This window comes from Paramormyrops kingsleyae, chromosome 11 (assembly GCF_048594095.1).
Source record: "Paramormyrops kingsleyae isolate MSU_618 chromosome 11, PKINGS_0.4, whole genome shotgun sequence".
Taxonomy (NCBI): domain Eukaryota; kingdom Metazoa; phylum Chordata; class Actinopteri; order Osteoglossiformes; family Mormyridae; genus Paramormyrops; species Paramormyrops kingsleyae.
The window spans coordinates 3,023,446-3,034,842 of record NC_132807.1 but is presented as its reverse complement, the minus strand read 5'-3'; the positions used below and the strand labels follow the sequence as shown (position 1 = coordinate 3,034,842).

General features: G+C 43.2%; 2 protein-coding genes across 4 annotated transcripts; both read left to right on the top strand.

Annotated features, from left to right (window-relative positions):
• Window positions 1-1,583: 1,583 nt before the first annotated feature.
• Window positions 1,584-2,549, top strand: exosc6 (exosome component 6). The gene has a single exon (XM_023819821.2). It carries the CDS (start codon window positions 1,622-1,624, stop codon window positions 2,435-2,437), a length of 816 nt encoding a protein of 271 aa, XP_023675589.1. The 5' UTR covers window positions 1,584-1,621; the 3' UTR covers window positions 2,438-2,549.
• An 880-nt stretch (window positions 2,550-3,429) lies between these two features.
• LOC111848051 (plasmolipin-like) lies at window positions 3,430-10,834 on the top strand. 3 transcript variants are annotated; one of them, XM_072717821.1, is made up of 7 exons: window positions 3,435-3,586; window positions 4,030-4,142; window positions 4,574-4,720; window positions 4,805-5,774; window positions 8,238-8,411; window positions 8,741-8,857; window positions 10,308-10,834. In XM_072717821.1, exons 4-7 carry the CDS (start codon window positions 5,619-5,621, stop codon window positions 10,413-10,415), a joined length of 555 nt encoding a protein of 184 aa, XP_072573922.1. In that variant the 5' UTR covers window positions 3,435-3,586; window positions 4,030-4,142; window positions 4,574-4,720; window positions 4,805-5,618; the 3' UTR covers window positions 10,416-10,834. The 3 variants fall into 3 exon arrangements, with proteins under 3 accessions (XP_072573921.1, XP_072573922.1, XP_023675525.1); XM_023819757.2 differs by having other exon boundaries at window positions 4,030-4,720; XM_072717820.1 differs by having other exon boundaries at window positions 3,430-4,720.
• Window positions 10,835-11,397: the final 563 nt, after the last annotated feature.

Genomic DNA, 11,397 nt, shown 5'->3' with positions numbered 1-11,397 from the left:
ACATCTAGTATGCGGCAGTCCTGTGGGTGAAAATGCCTTGTTGATGCTAGAGGTCAGAGGAGAATGGGCCGACTGATTCAAGCTGATAGAAGAGCAACTTTGACTGAAATAACCACTCGTTACTACCGAGGTATGCAGCAAAGCATTTGTGAAGCCACAACACGCACAACCTTGAGGCGGATGGGCTACAACAGCAGAAAACCCCACCGGGTACCACTCATCTCCACTACAAATAGGAAAAAGAGGCTACAATTTGCACGAGCTCACCAAAATTGGACAGTTGAAGACTGGAAAAATGTTGCCTGGTCTGATGAGTCTCGATTTCTGTTGAGACATTCAAATGGTAGAGTCAGAATTTGGCATAAACAGAATGAGAACATGGATCCATCATGCCTTGTTACCACTGTGCAGGCTGGTGGTGGTGGTGTAATGGTGTGGGGGATGTTTTCTTGGCACACTTCAGGCCCCTTAGTGCCAATTGGGCATCGTTTAAATGCCACGGCCTACCTTAGCATTGTTTCTGACCATGTCCATCCCTTTATGACCACCATGTACCCATCCTCTGATGGCTACTTCCAGCAGGATAATGCACCATGTCACAAAGCTCGAATCATTTCAAATTGGTTTCTTGAACATGACAATGAGTTCACTGTACTACAATGGCCCCCACAGTCACCAGATCTCAACCCAATAGAGCATCTTCTGGGATGTGGTGGAACGGGAGCTTCGTGCCCTGGATGTGCATCCCACAAATCTCCATCAACTGCAAGATGCTATCCTATCAATATGGGCCAACATTTCTAAAGAATGCTTTCAGCACCATGTTGAATCAATGCCACGTAGAATTAAGGCAGTTCTGAAGGCGAAAGGGGGTCAAACACCATATTAGTATGGTGTTCCTAATAATCCTTTAGGTGAGTGTATATTGTGCATATATATACAGCCGCAGAAAAAAATGAGACCACAGCACAATCAATTTTTTGTTTCACTCTTTTCTGGATTTATGGGTGTGCGTCTGTGAATAATTTACATTTCTTTTATTTTTTGTAAACTCCAGCCTGGCTCTTCCCTGCTTCTCATTAATGAAGGGCTACTTCCTTGCTTTTAATATGGGACTTCAGTCCTGCTTCTAGGAGGCTGTTACGAACTATCCTGGCAATGCACTTCACACCTGCACTTAATGTTTCCCACTCTTGTTGAAGGTCACTTGATGTCATCCTCCGATTCATTAGACACTGTCGGATAAGTTAATGATCATCTCCAGCATTAGAAACTTGCTTCTGCCCTTTACCTGGCTGGTTTCTGGTCATTCCCAGTGTTTCCTGCTTCACCTTATTCCTGTGTACTGCTGTCTTAGAAATTTTGAACCTGGAAGCAACCTGCTGCTTAGCGTAGCCTTCTGCCAGGAGAACCACGATTAAATCAGGATTTTAAATACAGATGTGTTTAAAAAGATATAGAGTGGTCTCAATTTTTTTTCCTTGGCTGCATTTATTGTTGCGTCCTACGAGGCAGTAGGGGGCGACATGCCTGCACAGAGCTGATTTTGCAGGACTGATTCGACGTCTAAACGCGTCCGGTTTAAAGAACCACTTCCTGTTTCACCTCCTTTTTTCCAATCATGCCGGTAGATACAAAGCGAGTACGCGGCCCGGAGGAGTCGCAGTCCCCGCTTCTGTTCCTGCCTAGTATTGCCAAGAAAAGCGTAGCTGCGGAGCGCGGCCGGCAGGACGGGCGGCGGCGGGGCCAGGCGGACGTGAGGCCGGTCTTTGCACGCTGCGGCTTGGTCAGCCAGGCAAAAGGCTCGGCCTACATCGAGGCGGGAAACACTAAGCTGATCTGCTCCGTGTTTGGGCCACGTGAGGCCGAGCGCAAGGACGAGGCTGGCGCGTCGTCCGGCCGACTGCTCTGCGACCTCCGCTTTGCCCCATTTTCCTGTCCGAACAGAGGTGCCTGGATCCCGAGCAGTGAAGATAAGGATACGGCACAGGGCCTGCTGGAGGCACTGCGGCCGGGCGTGCGCCTGCACCGATATCCACGGGCGCAGATCGAAGTCAACGTACTGGTTTTGGAGAATGACGGCTCAGCCCTGGCCCACGCCATCACGTGTGCGTCCATGGCGCTGGCTGACGCCGGGATCGAGATGTACGACGTGGTGCTGGGCTGCTCGCTGCGGCTTGATGGGAATTCCTTCCTCCTCGATCCCACGCTGCAAGAGGAAACTGCGGGAGAGCCCGGCGCCCAGGGCAGCGTGACGGTGGCGCTGCTCCCCAGCCTGAACCAGGTGTCCGGTTTGCAGGCTGACGGGGACATGCGGGAGGACACGCTGGCGGAGGCGGTGCGGGCCTGCATGGAGGGCTGCCACAAACTGTATCCAGTGATCCAACGAGCCCTGCTGCGGGCGGTGCACAAGAGAGCGTCGCCGTCGGAGAGCTGAGCCGGGAGCCGCACTGTTTTAACAAAGACTGAAACGAAGCGGGACATTGTGAATATGCTGGTTTTTAAGAAAAATTGTCTTGGAATAAGAAAATAAAATTGCTGAATAGGAATGAAGTGCGTGAAGTTGTTTCCCTTGTGTGTGACAAGCCTTATGGAAGGGATCACAGCGTGGTGGAAAGGTGAAAGCAGGATTAGCGCGAACGTTGTTTCGTTAAATGAGTATTGCGGAGAAGAGTACATTTTTGTTCTCATGGCGAAGCACAAAGTCAATATTCTCACGCTGAAATGGACAGGTGCAGATTTTTTTTTACCTGCATTCTCCAACTGTTTCCTTAAACTTCCTTTTCAATTTCTGGTAACTGGTGCTTTTTAAAAACTATAATAGTCTGTTTTACAAAAGTCTGTATTTACAGATGCATTGTAAAAGCAGGACCTGATTTATAAAAACAGAGCATCACTTGTGTGTAATGTTTTAACTCGAGTACTCTTCTGAATAACTTGTGCCTCATCAGGACAGGTTTCCACCTCTGTGAAGAGCTGAACAAATGTCTATAAAAATGTTTCCCAGTGCATGCTGAGATTGCTTTGGTAAGTCTCAGATGGCCTGTGAGCAGTTTTTGAAGTCAAATCCACAAATGTGAATCATACACAACCATATTAACTATGCTTGCAGACTTCATACTGCCTGTCTGCTGACAGTCTAGACCAGGGATGGGCAATCTTATCCGCAAAGGGCCGGTGTGTATGCAGGTTTTTGGGATAACCTGTAGGTCAGCTGTTCAAACCCAGGTGCGAGGATTCTTCAGCCAATCAGTCCTCTAATTAGTGACCTAATTAGGGAGTTGCAGCGAAAACCTGCATACACACCGACCCTTTACGGATAAGATTGCCCACCTGTGGTCTAGACCAGGGGTGGGGATCCTGATCCATGAAGGGGCGGTGCGGGTCTTTGGGTTGATTTTGCAATCAGCCTATAATAAAGCAGTGGTTCTCGGCTCTAGTCCTGGGACCCACTGTTATTGGCTAATTGAGAGGTCATCCCAGCAACCCACACCGGCCCTTCATGGATCAGGTTCTCCACCCCTGGTCTAGAGTGAAGTCCCTGAATTGTACATACCCCAGATCACCATTCAAAACTCCACAACAGGTAACATAATCGACTGATAAGAGTTTTGCTGCTAATGGAGAACTTTGTAATTCTGGGTGTCTCTCCTTTGTTGGTATGTTTTCAGTCAGCATGGCTACCTGAGACACATTTTCCTCTGACATCCCACTTGTGACCTGGGGAATCAAATCACTTGAACTGCATTCTCTGTAATAGGGTGCACAAGCTTCTGTATGTTTGTAGCCTTTTTAGAAGTGAGTGTGTAAATCCCTGACCAGGGTAAGTGGTTGGAAGATGGATTGGTTGAAGGATTATTATATGACCATATATCTAAAAATAAGACAAAATGAAGGCAGTGTGTACAGAATGTGTGTGAAAAATAGGACATGGACTCCATGATTGTATGGCAGCTATAACAAAGATGTTTTATTTGTATTAATTTGGAAAAAAAAACATACTTGACCGCTGCACTATGGGCACCATAGATGATCCTGTATGTAGCTGCTGCTGAGAAACGAGAGAATTATGGTTCAACTCAGGCACAGGAGTGATAGCAAAGCAAATTACTGGCCAGTCCTATTTTAATTGATTGGAGGAGGTGAGTTATTCTCCTCCTATACTGTAGTGTAATAAGGTTTCTTTATTACAGCTCATTCAGCAATAAATGCATCATCCAGCAGGTAAGAAGGAACGCCTTCCGCAGGGCCTTAATTCTGTCTGCCATTAGACTTTATAACACCACAGTCAACTAAAGTTCACAACTTATTTCCACAATTGTTGTATATATGTAACGTGTATGTATGTCCACTTGGTGCAATATCTGTTAATGTATCATTTATCTGTGCAATTGCCCACGTCACATGCACAAATTTTTCATAATCTTTCATTTCTTATATATTTGTGTTTTGTTATTGTATTTTTTTGGTTTGTTTTAATTTCTATTGCTGTTTTGCTTTAGGCTGTTGTGACAAGTAAATTCCCTCAGTTTGGGATCAACAGTCATTTGTCATTACTTGCCTTTCTGTTTAGGTGTTTTGGGCAGCTCATAGGGCCACCACCAAGTGTGGTGTTCCAGGCACATGGCACTGGGTGGGGGGCCTGGGGGGGAAAAGGTGCCTAAGGATCAGCCAGAATCTGCAGGTTTGACCTGCTCAGCAACTCTCAACAGCAGATGAGGTATGAAAATGGCGATTTTGTTTATTTTGATTCATTGTGGGCTGTGCTTAATGTCTAATATTTCCTTGTCACTATTGTCTGCAGGAAGTGAGCAAGAAAGAACTTATTAGTACTATGCATGAAAAAACCATGACACTTGTAAATTCCCCTGCCAATTTCATGCAGGTCAGTGACATGTCTTTTAAAAAGTATCATTTATGTTGTGTCATTACAATTTCAACCAGTGGCCTTTTCATAATATACTAATATATAAACTGAATTTTATCCCACATGAAAAATCTTCTAAAATTGTTTTGTAACGTGACTTCTGTGAAGTCCTGAATGTTTCACTCGGGCTGTGTTTTTGCCCAAGTATTCATGTACAACACTGTTTTACAGGATTTAATCAAACATCATAAATGGCTGTTTTGCACCTTCTGTTGCCTGCCTGGCTGGTTTATTTGTCTCGCCCTTTTGCCTGCTTTGCTTGGGTTTTGATATTTGATCCACGTGGTAGGGGGCAGATTTGTGCCCGCCCTTATACTGCTCTGGCTTCTGATCATTCTCCCCAAATATGAACCCAGACTGCACTATGGTCTGAGTCTGTCACTGCCGCTTTCTGGAGGACTCTGCGCTCCATTAATTATTCACTCAGGTGAGTGGCTGGTCCCGCCTACCCTTTAGGAGAACCTGTGGGGTGAGCGAGAGAGTGAAAGAGGCTGGCAGAACGACAGCGAGAGCAAGAAAAGAAGGAAAAGTGGGAACCAGAGAAATACCTGTCCCCTGAACTAAGACTGGGCGTCATTGTGGTGGAGTTTGCATATTCCTCCATGTGAGCGGATTTAATCAGGAAGAGCAGCGTGGTTTTTGGTCTGTTTACGTGAAGTAAAACAGGGACCCTCCAGGTGAGCAGAAAACCATGGCAGATTTTCCTGGCAAGGTGAATACTGAGACGAGCACCCCCTCTTCCCACGGGGCTGGAGGGGGCAGGGTCCTGGGCTTTGCTTCTCGCTATGTCTCCATGGATATGCTGTTCATCAGGACAATTCCAGCCATCCTCATGCTGGTGGAAATTGTGAGTCAAACTGATGCTTCATATTTTTCTCTCTTACGGTGGGCAGTAGGAGTGGGTCTAATCCCACACTTTAAGGGCCCCAGCCTCAGTAGCGCAGGATTTTTTTTCTTTTACTTCCAACACTATACCCACTAGAAGATCATACAGTAACACTTTACTTGATGGGGCACAAATAATATAGTATTATGCTATTACTTATGTATTAATTAACCACAAACTGAGTCTGTTACATACTGATCTCATGTTAATTCATCATTAATGAATCATGATGCATATTTTATCAAGCAGTTACTACATTTGTTATTATATCTGTTAATTCTCTAAACCTTTGTGAACTATTGAAGAAACTACTAAGGAACTACTAAAGGAACAAGTCATGAATAAAACAAGTGAAATACTGATCTCATGTTTGTTCATCATTAATTAATTGTGACATCTAATTTCAAGTAATAATGTATTTGTTCACGATTTGTTCATAATTTGTACTTCAGTAGTAACTGAGTTATTACTAAGTGTTTGTGCCCTGTCGAGTAAAGTGTTACCAATTATACTTGTATCTAATGTAGTGGTGGGTTTAACTTGTGTAGCCTGTGCTTGTGTGACATATAACGGTGAGACTCATATCGGTAGGTTGTTTCTGTCATATGTAGTGGTTAGTTTAATTGCTGCACAGTATATATTTGAGCTTCTCATACATCATTTCCACCATTATCTGTTTTTGATGGATCTTTCTGTTACACTTTCTAAACCCCATTTTATCTGTCTGAGTAATAAAGTCTACACGCGTTTGTCAAAGGTTGCGTTAACACATTCCTTTCTGACGATCTGATACCAAGCAGTGTGGACGACCCTTTGTATTTTGACTCATCGAGGAAAACAGTGAGACCAGCCTGCATTTCAGCGATGGGAAGTCATAATGGACTTTAGCACTCGTGGTGTTTGTCTCGTGGTATTTAGCAAATGACAGCTTCCTGAAACATAGACTAGGAGTGTCCGTCTATGGTCTTGATTTGTGACAGAAACTGACTGGAAGAACAAGGCTGTAAATATACAAGTGGCCAAAATTAAGTTTATGGAAAGAGTTGTTTGCCTCACCTCCTTGACAGGGTAAGGAGTTTGGAGATCCAGTGGGACCTCAGGATAGAGCTTCTGCTCCTTTTGAGATTGAGAGGGGTCAGCTGAGGTGGATAACGTATCTCATAAGGAAGCCATCTGCTCTACCTCCCCCATCCCACTGAGGTGAGGCCTCAGGGAGGTCTTAGATCCTCCCACCTGGCTTTGACATGTCTGATATTAGAAGCAAGAAATATGCATACCGTAGAGTCACATTAAGGTTGGGATGGAAAAGCGAACAGGAAGTCATTGAGTTACATGGAGTTCAGCTTTGGGGAACCTACATTTGCCTCATTCCCACCAAACGAGTTGTTTCGTTGCTGGAACGTTATATATCACTTATGGATTAAATTTTCCAGGTATGTGGAAGGTATGGCCGCAATAGTCTGTCGTACTGTCACTGATGTCATGGTTCCAGCTTTTCTGTGGTACTGTGCCGGAGCTGTTTTTTCTGGCCCAGGGTCAGTTTTTTGCGGTGGAAACGTGCGGAACTAGTTGCAGATAAGGAAAAAGTCTGGCACCAGCTCCGCCACTGCATGGGTGGAAACGAGGCAACTGAGAAGGGCATGACATAAAACAGTATATTGATATTTATGCCACAATAAGCTATAAATGTCATAAGTGTCTTACATAATCCTTTGTGAGCTATTTAGAGTACTATTTTTGTCAAATAAAGAATCCTTTGAGAACCCTGTTATAAACCCAAACAGACCCAGCCCAGTTTTCCCTGGGGTCAGAGAGGAGCTACAGGGGAAAACAAAACACCTGCTAGGGATGCGGGTCACACACAGGGCTCCCCCCCCCCTCGCTTCTGCCACCTGCAAATTGGGATAAAAGGTTGCTGATAGCAGTGGTGTTTGGTGTCAGTTCTGTGGAACGTAGGAGTACAGTGCATAGAAACCTGATCCCCTATTAAAGATCATTGTAGAGCAATGTGCTGGAGTATCACAGGTGTGCTAGAGTATCACAGGTGAACTGTTTATGAGACCAGCCTCTCCAGCCTTAATGAAGACATTTGCTGCCAGCCTTGTGTCTCACTGTAAGACTAGGAATGGGAGGACAGAATGGTAATGAGCTTAACAAAGCCCATTACATTAAAGATGAACAAAAACAAAACGCAGTAGATTCGGCGCAAGAAACACACAGGTAACTAAAACAGGGAAAACAGGTTCTGGCGAATGCATTCTGTAGCAGAGAGCTAGCTGTCTGTGTCATATTATCAGTACAAAAAAACATTGTCTGACTTTACCCTACTCAAGCGATATCTCTGACCCTTCCACTCACATAACTGCGTTCACTGCTGGGATTCTATGGTCTGTTGAAGGCCTCTCTCTGTTTCTTTCTCCTCAGGTTCTGGGACTGCTGGTGTGGGCATTGATCTCCAGCACCCAGCAAACACTGATCTCAGCCTATGGATGGGTCATGTTCGTCAGTGTGATTCTCTGGATCCTCACCATCGTCCTTTTCTGGATCCTTTTCCTTGGCCTCCAGCACAAATTGAACTTGGTGCCCTGGCAGCTAGTGGTACTTGTGCCCTATACTTAACAAACATAATCTGCAGAAACAGAGACTTCTCAGAATGATCTACATTCAGTCTTTATTTAAGCCTAAAATATAATAATAATAGAAAAATACAAATTAAGAATACATAAGCTACGTAATATGTTACACATAACTATCACATACCAAAAACCATACACACAGCTAAACACTGGTGCATCACAGTCATTTCTGTAAGAATGGTCTTAATCCAAATTTCTGAAAACTGTGGATGTAAAAGTAACGTTCCCATTGTCTTAATTAAATGGTCGAATGGTTTTTGTAATGAATAACCTCCTGTTGTGTTTGTGAAGGTGCTGGTGTTTAACGGTGTTGCCACGGTGCTGTACCTCACGGCTTTCATAGCCAACGCTGCATCTGTAACACCCTATTCAGGAAGCACGGATTACAACCACCTGGCTGCCGCAGCGGTGAGTGTATGCGGTGCTCAACCTGGCCATGTGACAGCCTGCCAGATCATGTGACAGATTTAGGAATACCGGTCTGTCATCTGTCATCTGACTACACTGTCCTGTTAACTGCTATGAAATGCTAATTAGCTATCTTCCAAAGTTAAGAAATACTTGTAGAGTCATACTTTTTAGTGTTCTGTTATTGAACTTTGAAGGAACTTCAATTTTTAATTTTCAAAGAGTGAGATATTAAAGATGTTACAGAATGAATCTGCCAGTGAATGAATTCCAGTGAGGTGTCCCTACCACTGGAAAGACTGGATAGTCTGGTACACCTGGTCTCCAAGTTGCCTGTGTGATATTTGCAGGCTGGTAATCAGAAATATGTTACAAAACACACTTATAGGAGTGTGTTGGAAGTTTTACCTGAAGGTTCAGTAAATTTAGAATTTCCTGATCCACTATTTCCCAGTGTTTATCAGATAAAGAAACCCATATCCAGGTGATGGGAATCAGTTAAAAACCTTCATTTGACTGTAACTGGTTTCACAAACCTCTAGGTGCACTCACTTGGGAATGTTTCACATGCAGTGATGAAAAACTAAAGGAAAATGAGCTCACAGTTATCTAAACAAAGGTGTGTAGGTAGGATGCAAAGCTGATCATTCATATAAAAGCAGGTCATTTCTCACAAAGCATTACTTGGACACACCTGGAATGCAAACATCTTCCAAGGTACTGCTTTATCTGAGTCGCCCAATAACAAAGAAGCTTTTTAGCTTCAGAGAGGCCCCACCTCAGGCCTCATTCCAGCCAGTGGAGAGAAAGGCATGCATTGAGAAAGAGCTAGAAAAATTCTGGAACTATAAATGAAATCACTGAAAGATGATTGTAATACTGGACATATTTACCATTTTAGTTCACTGCCTGGATTTTAGCAAAGTCCTAAGAGATCTTTACAGGCCAACTGTTAACGGAATTTTTAATTGTTGGAATATGAATACGAAATATGAATGAAGTACGATTTAAGTTATTTTAATATACTGTTCTTAATGTTTATGTTCATATAGAAAAGGGCCATAGTCAAAAACCATGCTTGACACAAACGCACACAATGAGATATTCAGAGATGTAAATTTGCCTAGCCACATGTTTTTGAAATGTGGGCGTGAACACATGCAAACATCAGATTTTCATAAGTTCACACTATGCGTGAGATGTTGGAGTGAACGTCGCTTTTCCCCAAACAACAGTGAGGACCGAGGTTATGTGTCCTGTGTTCATACATTTTTATTGTTAAAGTTGGACATTGTTTTGCATTTTGAGGTTAGGAACTCTTCCCCTTTGAGGGGGAGTAATAGCATAATAATAATATCCAATTCTGGATATTATTCCAGTTCTTGTAAGGGTGGATTGCAAAATGGCTACACTTTGACAGGTACATTGTGTATATGTCTTCTCTCCCCAGTTCTTCGGTATCTTGGTGACACTAACCTATGCAGCCAGCACATTCTTTGCCTATATGGTCTGGAAAGAAGATGGAGGCAATGCAGCCAACAGCACAATCCCAGAGTAGATCCAACAGTGGCATCTCTGGGAAGATCTGACATCATATCTTAGGGCAGACCCACAGCACTGTTCTGGTGCAAAACCAACCACCCCTTCCTAGGGTAAACCCAGTGTTACAATCTCAATGAAGACACAACAGCTCCAGTAGTAGGTTAACCCAACAAAACCATTTCAGATACATGTAATGATCAAAGCTAGGAAATGAAGGTAACTACTGTGTTGTAAATATTGTACAGGTAACTATGATAATGTCACACAAAGCATACACCATAATTTACTGGTATGTCCCAGTTTGAGAGCCACAGTGTGCACATACATAAACTTTTTTAACACTATTAAAAATAAAATTCCAGTGCTTCAGGTCGAACTGGAAATGGAAGAACTTAAAATGCACTTACTTTTCAAAGTAAATATCATTGTGACTGTTCTGGGTTTTATATATATATATATATATATATATATATATATATATATATATATATATATATAAATAAAGATCTTAAACATTGTGAGAAAACTGTGTTTCTTGTGTCCAAGAGCACCTTTGCTTGCACAGTATAGTGGAAGCTGCAAAAATCTCACACTCATATAAGTTTCTTGGAGTCTGTAAGTGTGTGTGTAAAGATGTACATTTTTCTGAGTACTGGAGTGTATGGGTGACAGAATATACTATTGCACACCTTTTCACCAATGGTCATAAAGTACCTCCCTGTGACTCCCTGCTCTTAATGGAGGCTGTAGTACCTTTGAACAACACACAACCACAATTATTCCAATAAAATAACAAGCGGCATAAATGAATATTGGAAGTAATTCTAGTCCAAAAGCTGTCACAATAGTGAACATGTCTTAGATGCATGTTCATGCTGTCTCAGACAAAGAAAGTCTGGCAACCAGATAAACCACCATTACAGACGCTTCCCCTATACTCACATTATTTCGGTTTTGCCACAGGTGTATAAAATCAAGCACATAGCCATGCAGTCAGG

Bases quoted from the DNA above. Each gene is read 5' to 3' on its own strand.
- LOC111848051 (XM_072717820.1), top strand. From the start codon at position 5,619: ATGGCAGATTTTCCTGGCAAGGTGAATACTGAGACGAGCACCCCCTCT. The intron at 5,775-8,237 runs GTGAGTCAAACT...CTTTCTCCTCAG, and splicing joins TCCTCATGCTGGTGGAAATT to GTTCTGGGACTGCTGGTGTG. The intron at 8,858-10,307 runs GTGAGTGTATGC...TTCTCTCCCCAG, and splicing joins ACCACCTGGCTGCCGCAGCG to TTCTTCGGTATCTTGGTGAC.
- exosc6 (XM_023819821.2), top strand. From the start codon at position 1,622: ATGCCGGTAGATACAAAGCGAGTACGCGGCCCGGAGGAGTCGCAGTCC.